The 22,065-nt window shown below is 51.7% G+C and overlaps 1 protein-coding gene across 1 annotated transcript in view; it reads right to left on the bottom strand.

The window, feature by feature from the left end:
- Positions 1–22,065, bottom strand: part of ATG16L2 (autophagy related 16 like 2) — a 60,795-nt gene that overhangs the window by 35,747 nt on the left and 2,983 nt on the right. The window contains exons 2-5 of the mRNA XM_048838690.2: positions 4,738–4,822; positions 3,145–3,265; positions 1,184–1,257; positions 354–596 (exon numbers count right to left, since the gene is read on the bottom strand). Of these exons, the coding sequence (XP_048694647.1) occupies positions 354–596; positions 1,184–1,257; positions 3,145–3,265; positions 4,738–4,822 (523 nt within the window). The remainder of the gene's footprint in view (positions 1–353; positions 597–1,183; positions 1,258–3,144; positions 3,266–4,737; positions 4,823–22,065) is intronic.

Here is a 22,065-nt window from a genome sequence, read left to right as displayed (position 1 = left end):
CTGGCCTTTGGATTGGCTGCAAAATCCCACCCAAGGGCTCCCACTGGCCTCAGCAAGCGAGTTCCCTGCTCCAGCACACTGACACAACCCCTCACTCCAATGGGGGCAGGCAGAGCCGCAGGGAGTGTGAGCAGAGCCTTGCATATTGCCTTCCTTGCTCCCATCCTCTGCACTGCAGGGTCCAGCTTTCCCATGGAGGAGGGCTGGGCAAAACTCCCTCCTGCCCTAGGACCCTGCAGCAGCATCCCCCACCGGGTCTCCTCCGCAGTGCCCAGGGTCTGCATGCCCTGTGCCCCCCACCAGCCCAGGCGAGACTCTCTCATACGCTGGGCAGCGACAGACCCTTAACCAACCTCTCGTTCTTCTTGTTCTGGTGCTCGGCAGCTTCCACTCTCTTCCGCACCAGGCTCTCAATCAGCTCCTGCTCCTTCTCGGCCGCTCGCCGCAGCTCCCCCTCCCGGAGCTGGTAACGCTCACGAAGGGCGTCGTATTCCGCCTTCATGGCACAGTTCCCGCTGCCCAGATCCTTCGCCTGGCCCTTCAGCTGTTGCTGCTCTGCTTCCAGCTCAGAGATCCGTCCGCTCAGGGACGCCAGCCTGAGCCAAACCAAGAGACAGCCCTCTAGGGAATGGGCTCCCCCCGACTTGCACCCCAAACTTTATCAGCACTCCTGAAAGTGAGCTCCCAAACTGGAGCAACTGCCATCTTGATCACCACCAGGGATTGAACCCAGGGCCTCCAGAGTTGAGAGCACGTGCCTCTCCAGCTTGAGCTAAAGGCTTAAGTCCCTTAGCTGGGAGCTGTAGCAGACTCATATCCTCTGTGGATCAGGCAGAGGGGGAAAACACACAACGTAGGCTGGAAATGGGGTAACTGACTAGAGCGAGGCATGCACTGTACAGGTTTCTCTGCCACACGCCCAGCTTGATGGGTGATCTCTGCAGGGCTAGTAGGAGTGAAGAGTAGTAAACGTTTACTGCCATTAAAGTTGGCTCCTCAGATTGTGATTCCAACACAGGAGGAGGTCTGTAGGGGAAGGAGGGGCCAGTTTTGCAGAGTAGACCTGCCCCCTCATGCTGGTTAAATAAACAGGTGTCTGTATAAAATAAGCCCCAAGGATAAGCGCCCTGGAAGGAAGCAGTGTTAAATCAGGTGCACCCAGGAGATTGGGGGGCATTCTTACCTGGTTTTCTGCTCCTGCAGTTTACACTCTTTGGCCTTGAGTAATTTGCTCAGTTCAATAATTCGATACGCCAACTGCAAACGAGAGAGAGATTTCAAAGGCCAGGTGATCTTCCAAAGAGAAATGCACATATGTGGACGTAGCTTTCTCAAGGGTTGTGGAGCACACGAGGCAGAACTGGTGTGAGTCATAAACCAGACTCCACCTGAGATATTGGTGTGTGGAGTGGGATACAAGAATGATGACAGGTTGGGTTTTTTTGTTGCTCACTTGCATGCCAACACTCAGACTATCTTTTAGTGGACCAACTTCTTGCCTCTCTGACCAACAGGAGTTGATCCAACAGAAGATATTGCCTCCCCCACCATGTCTCTCTAACATCCTGTAACTGACCCAGCTACAACACCATTTCCTATAGTATTCAGCATGCTCTTCCTATTCACAAGCCATTTCCAAGCTACAGGAACAAACTAAAAGGTCTGGGAGCTGCTTGTAGATACAGAGAGTGATTTTCCAGATGCCAGAATTGCAGACAGGTTCCCCAGTTGCTCTCTAACCTACAGCCTCCATAATGGTACTGTCTATAGACCTACAGTACATAAAACTGGCCACACTGGGTCAGACCAAAGGTCCATCTAACCCAGTATCCTGTCTTCTGACAGAGGCCAATGCCAGGTGCCCCAGAGGGCATGAACAGAACAGGTAATCGTCAATTGATCCATCCCCTGTCGTCCATTCCCAGCTTCTGGCAAACAGCGGCCAGGGACACCATCCCTGCCCATCCTGGCTAATAGCCATTGATGGACCTATCCTCCAAGAATTTATCGAGTTCTTTTTTGAACCTTGATAGTGTCTTGGCCTCCACATAAATCCTCTAGCAAGGAGTTCCACAGGTTGACTGCGCGTTGTGTGAAAAAATTCTTCCTTTCGTTTGTTTGAAATCTGCTGCCTATAGCTAAATCCGGCAATGCTGAGTGCTCTGCAATACCACGCCCTGCCTTCTTTGCAAGTGCAAAGTCCACACTTACTAGTGGCAGTACCTAGCCATCGGGTTGGCAACAGTCCTGTATTACAAGGGTCGTCTCTTATTTAAACAGACACCTTTTCTCCCAGACTTCAACATTTTTAAAATGTTCTCATCAAGCAAAGCCAGCGCTGTGATGTCCTTACCTTCCAATGATCAGAAGTTTGTAAAATTTCACAGTGTAGTAATGCAGAATCAGGCCTATGATTTACCGAACCCCTGTACCTATGGCGCAGAGGCTCCCAAATGAGGGTGGGTGCAGTAAGGTTATCGGGGGGGGCACGAAGAGATGATGGGGCCACACTGAAAGGCTGGAGTCAGGAGGGGACTCTGTCTGGCAGGGGACAAGGAAAGGGCTCTGTCCAGGCGGCCTCGGCTGCCAGAAACAGGCTCCCTGCCCACCTCCCTCTCCCACTGCTGCAGCAGCCACCAACCAGCAGTCACACACCTCGGCTGGGGATGTTGGCAGAGACTCTGCGAGCAGGTGGGCTACACCCTGGGAGTACTGACACCCCTCCCCTGTCCCCGCCAAAGAGAGCCCCCTCCGGACCCTGGCCCTTCAGTGCAGCTCCAGGGCACACAGCCCTGTCCACTTGCCCTGCCAGACCGGCCCTGCGCAGGGAAAGCAGACGGGGCCACGCTCAAGGGCTGAAATCAGCAGGGGGCCGTAATTCACGGCTGCCTCTTTCCACACCCCTCCCGACCCCACTGCCCTGGGTCCAGGCAGCCAAGACAGCCTGACTGCTGCAGGGAGAGGAAGTTTCCTCAACTGCCAACATGGTCCGTACCCCCCAAACCTTATGGAACTGGACACCCCTCCCCTGGCACCGGTGGGCACAGGCTACTCCCCCCACATGCAGGGGCTAAGAAAACAGGGCAAATGACAATCCAGGGCCACAAGAGCTGACCCTTGGGACCTTCCCTCCCCCCTACGTACCTCCCCACTGACGTCTTTCATCTCCGCAATTTGCCCCTGGTACTTTATCTTCAGGGTCTGCAGCGCTTCCGTGGGGCCCAAGCCTGGTTCCAGCACGCAGCCCTTGGTTTCCCGCCCTGACCTACAGACAGGGCAGGTTAAAAAAAACCCAAAGTCACTTCTGAGCATGCAGCTGCTGAGTTTGCAGCGGAGTTTAATGAAGATCTGCCTTCCCCAGGAGCAGAGGCCAAATTCCTGAGGCAGAGGGGCAATCCCGCTGGGGCAGCGTGCAAGAAAGAGACGGCAAAGGTGCAATGAATTGTTTTGCTTCGTGCATTTAAAAAAAAACAAAAAAAAACAGAGCCTGAACTTCAGTACATCCGCAGCTTTCATTTGAAAACAGCCCAGCTTCTGCTTTTTTGCAGCAGAAAATCATACTGTAAACACAGGTGTTTCTGCTCTGTTAAGCCAAACTGCCTCTAGCAAAGATGCTCTCTCCTGCCCCCGCTGCCCTCAGTGAGGCGTGAAGCCGAGGGCCTAATGAAACAAACACGACGATTGGCTTCTCCGTTACTTTAGCCAGGCTATTAAATGCAGAGGTCGCTCTTAATGTAACACTAAAAATACCCGTTTTGCCGTCAAAGTCAGCAAGGGCAAAAGCCAAGAGCTCCTGCTGCAACGTCAATGCTGCTATGTCACACATGCTGCAGATTTTGTGGTGCATTTAACTGAGGCAAGTCCAACAAGCTGCTCCCTACCCAGGAAAGCAGCAATGCCCCCATGCAATGTGGTCAAGTTATTTTTATCTTTATCTTTGCGTAACGTAACTGCTGTTAAAGGTTAGCTATGCAACGTTACCATTGCCGGATCAGACCAGATCCTGCGCCCCGACCCACTGTCGGCTGGAATAAGCACGGCAGAATGTGGCTGGCAGGTTTTTGTGGGGCGAGAGAGCAAAAGATACACGCATGCAGAAGGATTGCTTTGTTCACCTCTTGCAGTGCAGCTAATTCTGGGGGGGAACATTGCAGCTGTTAAACTCACAGCAGTTTGGGGCAGGAGGTGAAGAAGCAAAACACTATCAAACTGAAGCTGCACAGGGGCTCTAGGAAGGCAGAACGTAATTACCCACAATGCAATCTGGCCTAGCCCCCAGGCTTAACCTCCCTTTACTCTTGCAAAAAAGTCACTTGGACTCTATGGTTCAGATCACTTACGTTACTGGCGTCTCCTCTGAAAGACAACAGCAGCGGCTCAGCACTGACAGAGAAGAAAGCCTGTCTCCATCCATCCTGAGCCACTTCCCACTCCTACTCAGCTGGGGAGCCAGGAACCGGTGCCTGGCTGACTCAGTGGATTTTTGTTGGAAAGGAAGAAAGGTCTGACTGTGAAAGCCTCCCCCTTCCCAGGGCACGGACTGCCACCACTAGTCAGAGGCATTCGGTGCTGCGAGGGACCAGGGAAAGGGCCAGCTACGCTTGCCTATCAACTTCCAAAGATAACAGTGCAGCCATTGTAGGGCCAGAGGGGATATAACCCAGTGCTGCTGGCTCTGGGAAGTGTCACGCCCTCCTCCATGCCTGAGGAGGAAGAAGTCAGATCCGTTCTACTTACCTAGGGGCCTGGAGATCAAAGGACTCAGCCTGTAGCTTCTCTGTGAAATGCACCAGCAAGCTGGACTTTTCCAACAGTTTGGTATCTGCAAGGAAGCAAAGAGATCCAGGGCATGGGGATCACGAACATCGTGTGCGGGAGAGGGGGGACCCATTCATCAGAACCCCTTCTCTGAAATCTGGGGGAGAGGTCAGACATGAAAGAACCCCCAGCTCTGCCAGTTCTAGAAGGAGCCTGCCGCCGGCGGCTTAACAAGCAATTTATCCACCTGCAAAACGGGGTGACCAGGCCTATGGGTCTTCTTCCATCTCTACATTCTATTATTGTGAACCTCAAGGGGCCGGCGCACGGCTGTAATGAAATGTGACTAGGCCCGCGTATGGGCCATGCCTCCTGGAAAGCGTCCACACCATGCGTAGGCGAAGCAGGGGACCGGGAGTCAGGATTCCTGGGTTCTGTTCCCAGCTCTGTTCAGGAATCTCTGCAGGACACTAAATGTCGGGTGCCCGACTTATTGTTATTTGTTAATTGTATTCGTGTCGTGCCTACAAGACCAGGATCCATTGGGCTGCACAAACAAAGAGACAGTTCCTGCCCCATAGAGCTTGGGACACTCGGCTTTTCAGAGGCTCTGAGCACCCACAGCTCTAGGGGAAATCAGTGGGTGACAGGGCGACTCAGCATATTTGGAAGCCAGGGACCAGCTGTTCCATGGTGGGTGCCCCAAAAATGGAGGGACCCAAAATCAGAGGCCACTTCTGAGAATTTCAACCCGAGTCGGACTGGACCTTGGCTCCCCCATTTGCAGACGGGGGTTAACAGCAACACACCTCACAGGGTCGTGGTGAGGTTTAAATCTTTGTGGAGCACTTGGGGATCCTTGGCGAACAGCCCATCACCACTAAGGACCGCCACATTTTGTAACCAGCGGGTTAGTTGTGTTCACACAGCGGCTCCTTCCACAACGCAAGCATGACTCAACAGAGGTGTGTCCCAGCAGGCCATGCTGTTATCGATGTGTGCTGGGGAATCCCCGGTAGTTATCCCATAGCGTCTTAGCAGGGCACAGCATGCCTGGAGGACACACACAGGGCACTGTGCTGCACCCAGATGGGAGGAAGGTGCAATTCAGGTCTCAGACAAATACCTGGTCAAACTTGGATACACCGTGGGGGGGAGGAAAACAAACAAACAGAACCATATGCTCTAGCCCAGGCTGCCAGCAGGACAGCAGGTGTTTTGCTCCCCTGGCGACTAACCAAGCATTAACCATGTCGGTGTGGTTTCAAAGTCCACCTTGCCACCAGCTGTGAAAACAGGGCAAAGCCTCAGGGCTTGTCTACACCATGGTAATTCAATCGGCTGCTGGGGTCCACACTCCCCTCCTCCTGCCGCTGGAGTGCGTCCTCACCTGGAGTGCTTGTACCTACTAAAGTGGGGCTTTGTGGGGCACTGACAGCTGAGTGTGGGGCACTGACAAGTCATACGGGGCTCACGGCTGGAGCCCCCATCCACACCCAAGTGACAGCCCCAGCTGTGACCCCTCCCCACCCCCCGCAAAAGCTCAGTTTCACAGCACAGAGCCTGCCAGCGGTGAAATTGACATTCTTGCCAACTTCACACTGCCAGGGTCTCTGCAGAGCAGCCCCACTCTCTGGGAGCTCTGTGGGGAGCTGGGAGCCCCGGCTTGGAGTGGGGAGCCCAGGCAGCAGCCCGGCTAGGAAATGGGAGCCAGGAAGTAGCATGGTTCCCAGCAGGTAGCCAGGCTCTAGCTGGAGCCCCCCCCTCCATCCCCCTCAGGGGTGACAGCCAGAGCTGGGAGCCAGGGGCAGGGACCTACCAGCCTTTCTTGTCAATTTCACGGCTGTGAAATTGACAAGAATTTTAGCCAACAGCCCATGTAAGTAAGTGTCTAGGGCACACTGCCTGGCCCTAACTACACCGACAGAAGCCCCACGCCTCTGGGGGAGGCGGAGTTATGACGTCGGCGTAGTAGGGCACTTACATTGGCGGGAGCAAGGCTGTAGCATCAACACTGACAGGGTTAGTTCGACATAAGCTGCCTTACACCCACCCAGCTCCAGCATAGACCGAGCCTTACAGCGTACCCGCGGCTCCTGGATACGGAGCATTAGGAGGGCAGGATTATGGTGGGCTCCCCATCGTTCCATTCAAGTGTGATGACCGGCTTGCAGGCTCTCCAGGGGAGCAATTTCCAGCCGTCTCCGGCCCCCAGCACACACGTTGGCTCTAGCTAGCTCCAGGGCAGGGGAGCTGCCCCAGGGCTGGAGGCACAATGGTGAGGAAGGTGTGAACATGTCCCAGGAGAGCTTTTAGGACCTCTTGGCAGGACAATCAAAGGGCTGGCTTCACAGAGCACACCACCAGTGGTGAAGCCCGGAGTCAGGCTGGTGAAATTGCCAGTGCCCTGAGGGCTACTCTTCTTTGTAAGCTTCTTGCTGGGGAATCTGATCAGAGGGAAAAAGAATGAAACCTACCAGGCTTTGAGAAAACAGTTTGTCCAACAAGCCCTCGGGGCGAAAGACGTGACAATCCGATCAAGGGAGATTGCAGGAAACGGTGGGCAAGATTTTAAACGTCACCAAAACAGCAAAACATACCAAGGAGTCCAGTACTTTAAATGCTGCCTTAAAATTAAAGCCAGGTCAGTAAGACTTGGTGGGTCTGATGTTACAAGCTATTTGATCGCTCAGGCATTGTCCTGAAGCGACATTACACACACGCGCACACACACACACAAATGAGAGGACTTAGCTCCATTCAGCCATAGGTCTCAAAGGGCACAAGTAGCATTACCCTTATTTTACAGATAGGGAAACCGAGGCAAGAGAGGGGCAGTGACTTGCCCATGGTCACTCAGCAGAAGAGCCATGAAAAGACCCAGGTCTCCTGAGTCCCAGTCCAGTGCTCTATCCACTAGGCCACATTGTCAGAAATGCCAGATTAGCCATTTCCTGGACTGGAAAGGATGGCAAACCTGATCCCACTGGAGAAAGGATTCTAACAGGAATCTACCTCCTCCAGTGAGCGTCCCAACCAGCGGACTATGGGATGTACACAGTTGTTCCACTGTAATGATTAAATATTCATTTAGGCAGAAAGGAATGAGAATGACTCTACAGCCTAGTGGTGAGGGCAGTCACCTGAGGAGTGGTAGGTCCATAAGAACATAAGAATGACCCTACTCGGTCAGACCAAAGGTCCATCTAGCCCAGTACCCTGTCTTCTGACCATGGCCACTGCCAGGTGCTCCAGAGGGAATGAACAGAACAGGGAATCATCAAGTGATCCATCCCCTCTCGCTCATTCCCAGCTTCTAGCAAACCATTCCTATCCATCCTGGTTAATAGCCCCTGATGGACCTATCCTCCATGAATTTATCTAGTTCTTTTTTGAACCCATTTATGGTCTTGGCCTTCACAACATCCTCTGGCAAGGAGTTCCACAGGTTGACTGTGTCTTGTGTGAAGAAATACTTCATTTGTTTTAAACCTGCTGCCTATTATCCCAGCTCACATCCCTTCTCAAGATCAGCCAGAGGGAGAACTTGAACCAGCAGGTCTCCCACCTCTTGAGTGAGTTCGTAAACCACTGAGCTCTTAAGTCACAAGTCACTTTATGGAGCTGGGCCTTCAGCTCTCTGGCCCCCTTCTGTAAAAATAGAGACACAGTTTCCTGCCTCAAAGGGGGTGGAGGATTCATTCCTTAGCCTCTGCGAAGAGTTGGGTCCCGAAAGCTTAAGAGCCATGCCGATTCTGGCCTGCAGCCCAGCCCCCTCTGCTCTGGTTCAGTGGTGCAAAGAGGCTGGACAGCAGCTCTAGGGGAGACCAGAAGTGGCATCGCTGGATCCTACACGCCAGCCTCCACAGAAGCTGCAAGCAGAGAGGCCAAGCTGGGGCAGGCAGACAGGCCTGACTGCAGCATGCTGTACTCCAGCGATCCCCAGCTGGTAGATGGCCTTAGGGGGCAGTGTACTTTAGAGCAGCCCCTGGACACAGACCAGGCCCCAGGATCAGAGAGCTCCCATCTCAGCTGTCCTCAGTGGAGGCTGGGTGGAGCCGAGAACGTGGCCTTTGATAGCAAAGTGCCATAATGTATTAGACGACGCACAGCCTGGGGGGGTTGTGTGTGCCTTTTTTGTGACATTTGGGTCTAGGCTATTGAGAGCTTCAGCGCAGAATGAGCCACCTCCCTTGTGATCAGTCGAAGGCGCGCGAGCCAGTTGTGGGTGCTGGGAGAGGAAGCCTGGCAGGGGGATCTCCTGGTGGGTGCAGAGATAGTCACACATCAGCCCCTGCATCCTCCAATGAAAGGAGGGACCACTCTGTTTGAAAATACCACACCCTCGAAATGACACTTAACTTTATCCACCTTCCAAGCCCTTTCACAAGCATTAGCTAATTAATCTTCAGCTCCCCTGTGAAATAAGCAAGCCCTGCATGCATCCCTCATTACTGGCAGGCAGCCACCTCTGGCGTGGAATGTGGCAGCGGTCTGATAAAAGCACAGCTAGAGTTTAGGATAGGAAGAGAAGAAAAATCCCAGTGCCAAATGCCGCTGCCAGGGGAATCCGAGGTAGCAGAAGGTAACTAGCCAGGCTCCCCTGCTCTTGTGGCATGAGCCCAGGGGGCGTCGATGAGCAGAGGTGGGTAGTACCCCCAGCAGCACAGCACCCGGCCCAGGACTGATTCCAAAGGAGCCCCCTTTCTGCTGACACCCAACACGTGTCTCTCAGTCTGTGCCCGGCATGGGGCTGGAGCCTTAGGCAGAAAACCCTGGGTGCCCTGCTCCATAGCCTGCCCCAGCTCCTCGACTCCACCGGGAGGCGGAGCAGCCGGGAGCGAGCTGGCTGCTTTCAAATGTGGCTGGCTCTGCTCTGGGCAGCTCTGCAAAGCGCACAGGTGTTTCACCCACTCCAAGCAGATCACTGATGCAAATGCATCAGCCCGGCGTGCACTCACTCACAGCCTCCGTTGCTGCCCCACACACCCAGCTGCAGCGGCAGTTTATAGGTCTGACCCTCGGGTTTCAACCGTAACGTCAAATCCAGCCGGGCCCGGCCAACGCTTCTTCCTGCTGAGGCAGGTTCTAATATGAATCCCCTGCCGCTTCCCGGGGCGGGAGGAGGGGGATATTGCAGAGATCTCAAAAGCCCATGTCCGGTCCGCCTGCTGTGGATGCCACAGACCCCAGGGCACATTTCACAGAAGGAAGGTTTACTTTGGACTTCTTAAGCAAGTTTCCCCCTCCCATCATTGCTGTCCAGCATGCTGGCTACCACGCTCCACCCCAGAAGTGGCTGCATTTCAGTGGTGCAGTACACATTAAGCTCATGTGGTACTTTGGGCTCCATTAGGATGTGTTCATGGGGGAGGGGGGCGGGAGGGGGGTGTTCATAGAGCATAAAATATTACCTGACAATCCAGCCCTGCTCAGATCTCCGCTGTGCTTGCGAGCAAGACTCCCGGCATTACAGGGACGCTATTGTGTGCTGCGTGTGGCCCTCCCTGTGCTATGGCTTTTCACTGAGCTTGCGATCAGCTGATAACACGGTTGGCCCAAAGCGTGGCTTATGTCTACACCCAGTGTGGCCCAAGCTGTCTATGATCTTGCGCCAGGCCCATCCCCACAGTATCTGAGCTCTTTCCACCGAGTCCAGAACAGACCCCAGTGGAACCCCACTTGACACCTCCCTCCAATCCGACATCCTTCCATTAATAGTTACTCTTGGTTTGCGGTTGTTTAGCCAGTTATGCATCCACTTAATGGTCGTTCTCCTGAGCCCACATTTCTCTAGTTTACCTATCAGCATGTCATGTGGGACTGTGTCAAAAGCCTTGCTAAAGTCCAGGTATACTATGTCCATCGCATTCCCCCTACCCAGAAACCCAAAGAAGGAAATCAAGCTGGTTTGGCATGATTTGTTCTTGGTAAATCCATGCTGGCTGCTAGTCATCCGCCAGGGGTTCACACACTGAATGCTTTATACACTACTCTAGTAGTTTCCCAGATATCAAAGTCAGGCTGACTAGTCTATAGTTTCCTGGCTCCTCCTTTATTCCCCTTTTTAAAGATGGGCCCTACCTTAGCCCTTCTCTGGTCTTCCGGGACCTCGCCTCTCAACCAGAAGTTTGCAAATATTATTGCCAGTGGCTCCAAGGTTTCTTCAGCTAATTTTGTCAGCACCCGGGGGTGAATAGCATCAGACCCTGCTGATCTGATCTCATTCAAATTAGTCAGAAGATCTCGGACGTGTTCTTTACAAATACTGCTCTGCATCCCTTCCCCTTTGCTCTCTGTGGTAACCTCGCTGGTCAGCCGGTCACGTTATTTTTTTGTGGGAAGACTGAAGCAAAGCAGACGTTGAGCAGCTCTGCTTCCCTATAGTCTTCCATTACCAGCTGGAAGGACTTTGTGTCTTCAACACTAAGCAGCGGCCCCATAACATCCCTGAGCTTTCAGTTTGTCGGACACCTCTGCAGAACCCTGCCCTGTCCTCTCTAACACGTCCGCGGCATGAGCTACTTTACTCGAAGAAAAATCACAGGGCGCCACTCCTCCAGCCTGGCGGAGCTCCGCTCTGTTTAGAAACGACTCCAAAGCACGCGCCAGATGCAGGGTCTGTGCCAAGCGGCTGGGGAGCAAGAGGAAGGTAAGGCCAACGGCCTGATTTTCAGAGGTGCTGAGCACTGAGTGGGGAGCACAGCCCCTCTCAAAAATGACAGGCCAGGAGACGATGAGCATCTCTGGCAGGTTGCCCTCCAGGAGCCCTAGGTTCCAGTTCTCCCGCAGGCTACACCTGCCCCGAGATGCTATCAAGTGGCACAAAGAGACTCTTCCATGGGAATGTCTAAGGCTCCGGCTGACTGAATTAAGCTAACTTGATATAAGCAGGGTGTAATGCAACTTCAGGTGTCCACGAGGAGGGTTTAACTAAATCCATTTAAAGGCTGATCTGAGTTAAACCTGGGCACACTGAGTGTAGACCAGGCCTAACGATTCTAACAAGGATCAAGGAGTCGCTCAACAGAAAGACAGACATCCCACCATACTCACACCGGTGCTCAAACTGGCAAGATCTTTAAGGAACAAGCTACCACCAAAGCCTGGACTCCTTTGGGCCTGTCGGGACACTGTCACCGTGATACAGGCTCACGTCCTCCGAATTCTGCTGCTATAACCCATCCCTCTTTCCATGTCACATCCAGCCCTGGGCCCCCTTGCCAAAAGCCTTCACCGTTCTTAAGGCACTGGGGACACATCGGATCCCCGGACCTGCGGCCACTAGCCAGTCCCTGGCTGAATGCTGCTTCTAGAGACAAATTTCAATGCTCTGCAGAAAAGACCTGGGTGACAAGGCAGGGGCCTAACAGAATTGCGGGGGGCAACCGGGCCTGCGGGTGCATGGGAGGTGTGTTGAAAGCTTTCCCTGGAGGGGGTGGGGGCTTGGTGTCAGAACAGGAAATGAGCGGAGGGATTGAAAGGGCTGAATCATTGCAGTGCCGGGTTGCACAAAAGCCATGGAATGTTGGGCTTTGTTTCTCGTTCGCAAAATATAACGAGGCAGCAAATTCTAAACAAAAGACACTGCGGCTAAGCCAGCCAGCTCCCAAGACATGGAATCTCCCAATGCAGCCACGCTCGGTTCACCCCATGAAGGCCCTCGTGCTCAGAGCTTTGGAATGATTTCTTTGGGGACTGACGTCTGGCGGCAGTCGCTCCACACGGCACGGACGTCACCATTCTCACCCGCTGACCCCCCCCCTCAAAGCAACAGTGCAGCGTCACACCATGCAGCCACTTCTGGGGAAGGAATAAGCCCCCCTGTCCAGATCAGAAGTGTGGTGGGATCTCGTGCCCACACAGCAATGAAAAGACCTTGGCTGTTTAGATCTGCGCAGTAAATCCAAGAGAGCTGTCCTGGGAAAACCCTGACCCTTTGACCTGGCTTAGCACTGGCCCATCATGAGATCAGGGGCACCACGCGCTCACTAGTGCAGAGATAAGGGAGTGGCACCCTGGGGAACCGGGCCTAGCCCGACACTGGTCTGAGGAATGACATAACTTGTCTCCAAGGCTGGAGAGAGGCACTGACCAGCACAGGTACCCTCAGGCCTGAGACAGATGATGGAGAGGACCACACAAGGAGAGAACCAAGGTGGTGACCTTGCACCTGCCAACAGTGACATTGAGATCCACCACCCTCACAAGGAAGGACTGCGGAGCAGACGTTGGCTTCTCCTCTGCCTCAAGTTACCACCACGGAGCCAAGAGCCCTGCAGCAAGAGAGTCTAAATACACGAGGGGCGAGGTGCTTGGAGCTCATGGGCATCGCTGGGATGAAGGGAAATTGGCCCCAGAGTTTTCTACAAACATCGAGACCCAGAGTCACCAACTATCCCAAAATAGGTCGGATCTTCCTGACCATCACAGGTCTGTCAGATGGAGGCAGGGGTTAAGAGCCCTTGGTTTATTTTGGGCATCATCCTGTTAAGATGCAAATGTGACAGCATCGTCAGGTGGAATTCAATTATTTTCCCTACAGGGTATACACAAACAGAAATTTCAGCTAAACTCCAAGGAAGCCAAAATGAGAACAGTACAACCCTCCCATTTCTTTGGTGCCTTTCATCCTAAAGGAGATTACATGGTGTCATTGGAAAAGTTATAATTTGCTGAATACGATTATCCTATTTGTAGGCATGTATCATTTTTGTATCTGAAGTTCTGAATATTAACTATGTATCCGCATTTCAAATGTAGTTACACTCGCGTAACACCCACTAGACAAGATGCTTTCAGTCTAGAGAGTTGCTTGGGAAGGGCCTATTCAAGGCAATGAGCCATTAGGAAAAGACAATAGGCCTTAGGAGAAGCTTTTCTCCCACCTGGGGAGCCTTCCTGAGAATGCTGCAGACAGCCTAATGGCTGCTATGATTCTACAAGGACATGTGATCAGCCCACGTCTCTAGACTCCAAATTGGGATGTCAATGTTTTTCCACAGGCTGGTCTCGGAACCAAGCTTGGGGAACAAAGGGTTCCTGCCATATGCAAAAGCTATATAAGGCAGGAAGTGACATCATCTGCGGTTCTTTGCTCCTCACACAAGACGACTCCTGGAAACACCTGAGGAACAAAGACTGAACTGGGGGAAGTGCTGGACCCAGCCTAAGGGGATTTTATGGAACACCTGGGGATTCCAAGCTGCAAAGCAAGTGCAGCTTGCCCCTTAAGAATCTGCAGCCTGCTTGTATCATCTCTTCGGGTGAGAATCTGCTCTTCATACCCAATCTATTTAGTATATTAAGCTTAGTTTGCTTTTTTTGTTTATTTGCTAGGTAATCTGATTTGATCTGTTTGCTATCCATTCTAATCACTTAAAATCTATCTTTTGTAGTTAATAAACTTGTTTTTGCTTTATCTAAACCAGTGAGTTGGAGTGAAGTGTGTGGGAATCATAACTCGGGGGGGAAAGGCTGTTGCATATTCCTCTCCACATTGAGGGAGGGGGCAAATTTTGTGAGTTTAAGCTGTACAGTTCCCTGTGCAGCATAAGACGGTATAATTTGGGGTTTATACTCCAGAGAGGGTGTGTGCCTGCGGAGCTGGGAGTAGCCTCCCCATGCAGGGGCTGGTCAGAGAGCCTGCTTGTAACTGCAGCTGGGTGTGCCCCTACCTGTATGTATGCTGGTGAAAATGCAGGCTGGAGGGCTTTGTAGCTTGTCACAGCAGTACAGTGTGAGAGGGAGCCCAGGCTGGTGGGTCGGGGGGGCTCAGTGGTACCCCACTTCCAGGTAGCACCCCGGGGGGAATCCATCACACATCCGTGCTGGGATTGTGTCAATCATGCTGAACTCCAGCCACCTCTGCAGTGGAACACAATAGTTGTATGTTATGTCCCCCAAGGTAATTCCTCTCTCCCCTGGGCGTTCACACCCGGCAGATCCTGGTCTGTGGCTATCAGGCTACACTCATGTTGGCTGCTATTACCAAATTCCTAGAGACTAAATTGGAGGCATGCTTCATTTATCAGCTGTGTCTTGCGCGGGGAAGGGGTGGGTGTGCAGTGTGGTGTCTCCTCCCAAAGAGAGCTGGTTCCTTTGACGTGTCCATCACTGCTCCAATGCTTTGGTAAACGTATCAAGTTCTTTATGGGGTGGTGGATCAAATACAAACCTTCCCTGTGCACATCTTTTCCCATTGGCACGTTGTGAATTCCAGCCGAGTGACACACGTCAGACGCCACCCCGGCCCACCTGCCGGCAGTCTCAGCAAAGGTGCCAATGGCTGAATGGACCATGGGACTTGTACTAACCTCTGAGCCAGAGAGGTGATGCCACCAGGTCAGGGTGAGGTGCACTATGCCCATCCACTGGCTCTGCCGTCTCAGTCCCATGAACCAAGCTACTGGTCTTCATTTTCAAGGCCCTTCCCGGCCTATCCCCACCCAGCATCTCTCAGATGCTACTGAGTCATCGACGTCTGCCTCCTATCAGCCCACGATGCCAGCTGGCCTCCATCACTTGTTACATTTCGAAACGAGCACCTTCGTGCTTTCTCCCCTACTGCCCCACACTCTGGGGAGGAGCTCCCTAGAAAGATCCACAAAGCCGCCTTCCGATCCCTTCTCAAAACTCCCCTTTGCCATGCTGCTGGCCTGATCAAACCCCTGCCCGTCACGCTGACCAGCACCGACATGTTATCTGGCACTCTCTCATCGGTCTGCATCCATCGGTCGTCTCCTATCCGATACCACAACTGCAAACTCTTTGGGGCGGGGACGGTCTTTTTGTTCTGTGTTTGTACAGCGCCTGGTACAGCAGGGTCCTGATCCGCGACCGTGGCTCCGAACCTAGACCTACAGTAAATACAGACGATAATGGCAGTGACAGGGGAGTGGGAGTAGCTCAGGGGATTTGGGCTGAACTAAACAGATCTTCTAGGTGTCCAGGGTGTTTTGCAACAGCACTAAATACCACACACTTCACCCAAACCCGTCAATTGCATAAAAGTGCTCTCCATTGATCGAAATCACACATTAGTGAAGTCAGGAGCCGCCATGAAGAACTGACTGTGTTTTTAGGTCTTCTCCAAGGGCGTGGGGCTGTAAAAAAAAGGGGTTAGTCTAAGGCCCCCTCTCCAAGCCCTTAAACTGTGCTAGGAACAAGTGGTATAAAAACAAGTGATGTGCTGTGTTTAACATGGTTACAAAGGGGATACGGTTTTCCTGTCTACACTGATCAGGGAAACATGACTAGATATCTGTGGGTTAAACACGGTGTATAGCTTTAACGCAAATGCTTAGCTCTTCTGAGTCACACCAGTAGAAGGGCATGCATCACCCCAGTCACTGCATCAGCTCCCCACTGAACACCATCAGAGATTATAAAGCCCGATGGGATTGCAGGGGTCACCTGCTCTGATCTCCTGCATAACACAGGCCTTAATCTGTGTTTGAACCAGAGCAGATCTCTTAGAAATACATCCAGTCTTGATTTTAAAATGGCCAGTGAATCCATCATGATCCCTGGTAAATTGTTCCAACGGTTGATTATCTCACTGTTAAAAACTTCAACCTTATTTCCAGTCTGAATTTTTCCTACCTTCCACTTCCAGCCACGGGATCTTGTTAGACCTTCATCTGCTAGACTGAAGAGCCCTCTACTCTCAAATTCCTGTCCCCCATGTAGATACTTACAGACTGTGATCTGTGATACTTACAGACCGCTTCACCTGCTTTTTGTTGCGATATATAGATTGAGCTTCTTGAGTCTATCACTATCAGGCAGGTTTTCCAATCAAGTGATCATTCTCGTGACTCTTCTCTGAACCTTCTCCAATTTATCAACATGCTCCTTGACGTGTGGGCACCAGAGCTGGACACACGATTCCCACAGTGGTAACCCTGGTGCCAAATACAGAGTAACCAAAGTCCTGAACCTAATGGTCAAGCTCTACATGAGGGACACCTCTCCCTTGACAGGGGATGCATCTCCCTTCACAGCCATGATTCTCCATGGCATCTACCCTCTGGGGGAGCGAATGAATGATCAGCTATATGACTGAGGCTCAGAAGGGTTGGCAATGAAGGTCTCTTGGCAGCCAGTCCATGGTGTAGCACTCCCTTCCCTTCCCGAGATGATCACAAAGCTCAGAGCTTACAGACCTAAGTGCAATATCCATCTATGCCCCCCAGCATACCCTCTGCGATACATCTCCGCAACACCCATCCCACGTTCACCCTGCACTTCTCCAGGCCAGGCTTTGGCCATGAGACAATTCTCTCTGAAGCATGGGCAAAACTTAATTTTAGAAGCTTTTACTGAGGTTCCACCACTGGACACCTTCCGCCACCAACAGCCACAAACCAGCAGAAACCAGCTCCGGTCCCTAACCAGCCTCCCCACCCCTAAGGGGGAGGGAGAAGGTCGATGGCACAAATAAGTCTTATACAGTGGCGGCAGCCTCATCAATCTTGACCAGGATGGACATGGGCCCTCCAACGAGAACCAAGAGTTTCAACACCTCCCTGCTTTTCCCCCCAAAGAGCCAGTTTGAGTAAACCCAGTTAGAATCCTCCAGCTGGTCTCCATTGGTTTCCACGGGCTTCTGTGGATTTTTGCTGGAGGCCAGAAGCCACCAGCAGCTCAAGATCCTTGTTGCTCTGTCCCAAGTTCTATTTGCCAACCAGAACCAGCTGAAAAATTTCCACCGAAGAGTCAGCAGATTCTAACTCCCATGACCAAACAGAGAGGCTTCATATCTCAGGTAACTGGGTCCTAGACCTAATAGAGCAGCGGTCCCCAAACTTTTCAGGGTCATGCCCTCCCTTACCCCTGTCCATGGTGTGCCACTACCCTTCCCCTCCCCTCCGCCTCCCGCCAGGAGCCGGAGTCGGGAGCAGGGAGGCCAAGGGCAGGGGGCCGAGGCTGTGGGCAGGTCTGGGCCCGGGAACGGAGCCATGGCCAGCGGCTGAGGCTGGAGGCGGGAACAGGGCTGGGAGCGGAGCTGCAGCTGGGCCGTGGTGAGGACCAGTAGCCCTCGGCTGGGTGCGGAGCTGAGGCTGGGGACGGGACTAGGTGCAGGGCCATGGTCGGGGGCAGGGCTGGGTGGCACTCTCTCCCTGCCTCCCGTGGGGGGCTGGTCCGGGTCCCGCCACACACCCTGGAATCATAGAACTGGAAGGGATCTTGAGAGGTCATCTAGTCCAGTCCCCTGCACTCAAGGCAGGACTAAGTATTACCTAGACCATCCCTGACAGGTGTTTGTCCAACCTGCTCTTAAAAATCCCCAGTGATGGAGATTCCACAACTGCCCTAGGTAATTTATTCCAGTGCTTAACCACTCTGACAGTTAGGAAGTTTTTCCTAATGTCCAACCTAAACCTCCCTTGCTGCAATTTAAGCCCATTGCTTCTTGTCCTAGCCTCAGCAGTTAACGAGAACAATTTTTCTCCTTCCTCCTTGTAACAACATTTTATGTACTTGAAACTGTTATCATGTCTCCTCTCAGGCTTCTCGTCTCCAGACTAAACAAACACAAGTTTTTCAATCTTCTCTCATAGGTCCTGTTTTCTAGACCTTTAATCATTTTTGTTGCTCTTCTCTGGACTTTCTCCAATTTGTCCACATCTTTTCTGAAATGTGGCGCCCAGAACTGGACACAATACTCCAGTTGAGGCCTAATCAGCGCAGAACAGAGAGAAAGAATTACTTTTCGTGTCTTGCTTACCATACTCCTGCTAATACATTCCAGAATGACGTTTGCTTTTTTTGCAACAGTGTTACACTGTTGACTCATATTTAGCTTGTGATCCACTATGACCTCTAGATCCCTTTCCACAGGACTCCTTCCTAGGCAGTCATTTCCCATTCTGTATGTGTGCAACTGATTGTTCCTTCCTAAGGGGAGTACTTTGCATTTGTCCTTATTGAATTTCATCCTATTTACTTCAGACCATTTCTTCAGTTTGTCCAGATCATTTTTAATTTTAATCCTATCCTCCAAAGCACTTGCAACCCCTCCCAGCTTGGTATCGTCCACAAACTTTACAAGTGCACTCTCTATGCCATTATCTAAATCATTGATGAAGAAATTGAACAGAACCAGACCCAGAACCGATCTCTGCGGGACCCCACTCGTTATACCCTTCCAGCATGACTGTGAACCACTAATAGCTACTCCCTGGGAACGATTTTCCAACCAGTTATGCACCCACCTTATAGTAGCTCCATCTAGGTAGCATTTTCCTAGTTTGTTTATGAGAAGGTCAGGCAAGACAGTATCAAAAGCCTTACTAAAGTCAAAACAGACCACGTCTACCGCTTCCCCCATATCCATAAGCCTTGTTACCCTGTCAAAGAAAGCTATCAGGTTGGTTAACATGATTTGTTCTTGACAAATCCACGCTGACTGTTACTTATCACCTTATTATCTGCTAGGTGTTTGCAAATTGATTGCTTAATTATTTGCTCCAGTATCTTTCCGGGTACAGAAGCTAAGCTGACTGGTCTGTAATTTCCTGGGTTGTCCTTATTTCCCTTCTTATAGATGGGCACTATATTTGCCCTTTTCCAGTCTTCCAATGTTCCTCTGTGCCCCCCTAGGGGAGCGCACCCCACAGTTTGAGGGCCTGTAATAGAGCATAGTCAACAGCTTGAGCTGGACCCAGGAGCAAAGAGGGAGCAAGGGCAGAGCATAGAGCACCAGCGTTCATTACGGCAACTCGGACCTTCCAAGAGGTGAGCCAGTGGGAACTAGCTGACGTTTAAGTCCTTTCCAAGACACTCCCTGGCACGGTGCACTCAGTAATGCACTGGTCCCAGGTTGCAGTGGGGGAGATCTAGGTTGGATATTAGGAAACACTATTTCACTAGGAGGGTGTTGAAGCACTGGAATGGGTTCCCTAGGGAGGTAGTGGAATCTCCATCCTTAGAGGTTTTTAAGGCCTGGCTTGACAAAGCCCTGGCTGGGATGATTTAGTTGGGGATTGGTCCTGCTTTGAGGAGGGAGTTGGACTAGATGACCTCCTGAGGTCTCTTCCCATCCTAATCTTCTATGATTCTATAATGCAGACTGGAAGCTGTGGATCTACATCGGAGAGGAATGGTAAACACCACCGGTGGAAAGACAAGCTGCACATTACAGCTGTCAGCCGGGCTCATCTGTGACCATGAAAACCAGCCTGTAAAAAAAGGGCACTTCCTGGTGGGTTCTGAGTCACTTTCCAGAGGCCATACAGCAAAGCAATATTGCATAATCTGATGGGGGGGGGGTCAAAATTCACGCTCCCCAACTCTGACAGAGAAGCGCTACTGAAAATGAAAAAGAAAAAAAATCACCCTCACAGAAGGAAGAGAATAACTATTGGTTGAAGCAGAATAAACCTCGGTGCACGGAAACGTATTTACGTGACTTGGAGAGACCTTTTTTTCCCTTTGACACACAGGAGTTGCTGCACCAGATACAGAGTAATGGTTCGGGTCATCTCTGTTAGCAGCTAATGCCGGATGCCCCCGAGAAAAGCACAATCCCCCTATAACGCCCCCAACTGTGCGGCCCTATAAGAAGTGTCTCCTCAGCCAACTAGGCAGGGATCACTTTGTGACCGGAAGCAGGAGACTGGCCTGCAGGATCTGAGAAAGACCTGCAAGAGCAGGAGACAGGTGGCGGCCCTCTTCCTGAACGTGGGACAGCATTTGAGAGCAGTGAATTTTAAATCCCCCCTCCTTGCATTTTTAACTCCGCCGGACCGTAGCTTAAGGTGGGACAGACGGCAAGGGGATTATGTTACTTCAGCCGTTGCAATTCTACAGAGCCTTTTATTGGGGGGATCTCAAAAGACCTGCCAGCAGCAGTGACCCATCTAGATGAACGAAGAGAACTGGGCGTTCGAAACTCCCAAGTTCTAATCATAACCCGGCCTCGGGGAAGACACTTCAAGTCGGTGTCTCATTTTCCCCCGGCTGTCCAGACACGAACTAGTTCCGTTTTACAACACCCGTGTGACTGTCAGACTCAAAGCAGCACACGCTTGCACCCGTAAAAGTACGGTCATTTCACAGAGGTGGAAACTGACACTCAAAAAGTACGAGACTGTCCAGAGTCACATCGCAAAGTCACTGGAAGAGCTGGAAAGAGAACCCAGGAGTCCTGGCCTATACTGTAACCCTATCTTACTGCAATGGGATATATCCATCGTATCTGTACCCCGTTACTGTTGTATCTGAGCCGCTCACAACCTGTGATGTATTTACCCTCGCTACCTCCCCGTGGGCTAAGTGGTTTTAGTCCTGCTTTACACATGGGAAAGTGAGGCGCAAAGGGACTAAGGCCCATTTCCCCAAAAGTACTTGAAATCAATGGTCATTAGGAGCCTGAACACCTTCATGGACCTGGGCCTAAGCGACCTGCCCGAGATTATATAGGACGTTTCTGGCAGAGCAGGGAACTTATCCCAAGGCTCCCGTGTCACAGACTAGTGCCCTAACCATTGCACCATCCTTCCTCTCTGGAAATCGGCCTCCTGGAACTGCACCACCAGGCCTAGAGGCTTTGCCCTCCAATTCCCTGGCTGGCAGATCCGCAGCTGATCTTCTTCCTTCTCTCCTCCAGTTAGAGTCGGAAACGGAGACAGAGTGAACTAACATAGGGCATCCAGACTGGATGAGATGAGAAGAGTTTAAAGGGGAATAAACTAGGGCTTTTCCCCCCATTATGATTCTGCCTGTGTTTGTTTTTAGGAGTGGGTTTTCCCTGCTCTTTTCTGTGTTTTAGCCCTTCACCATCCCCAAAGTGAAGGATACCTGACTTACTGTACCCCAGACAGGTTTCAGAGTAGCAGCCGTGTTAGTCTGTATCCGCAAAAAGAAAAGGAGGACTTGTGGCACCTTAGAGACTATCAAATTTATTTGAGCATAAGCTTTCATGAGCTAGAGCTCACTTCACCGATGAAGTGAGCTGTAGCTCACGAAAGCTTATCCTCAAATAAATTTATTAGTCTCTAAGGTGCCACAAGTACTCCTTTTCCTTTTTTTGTACCCCAGACGCCTCTCTCTTACCTAACCCCCAGGGCGCAGAGTCAGAGGGCAAAGCAAAAAACAGGAATAATAACGAAACCTTGTCTACACAACAAGAATGACCTGTTGTTGAAAATGGGCATACGGAAGCGAGCCGAAGCAGTGTTGAACCTGATTTAGATACAAGTGCAGACCGCAGCAGGTTTCAGCAGCGGTTCAGTGCTTCACCAGTGCCTACATCTGTTGTCAGCAACAAAGTGTTTGTATAGAGCAGACCAGTCTGCATCA

The sequence above is a fragment of the Caretta caretta genome, chromosome 1 (genome assembly GCF_965140235.1).
Source record: "Caretta caretta isolate rCarCar2 chromosome 1, rCarCar1.hap1, whole genome shotgun sequence".
Lineage (NCBI taxonomy): Eukaryota > Metazoa > Chordata > Testudines > Cheloniidae > Caretta > Caretta caretta.
This window is presented reverse-complemented; position numbering and strand designations above follow the sequence as displayed.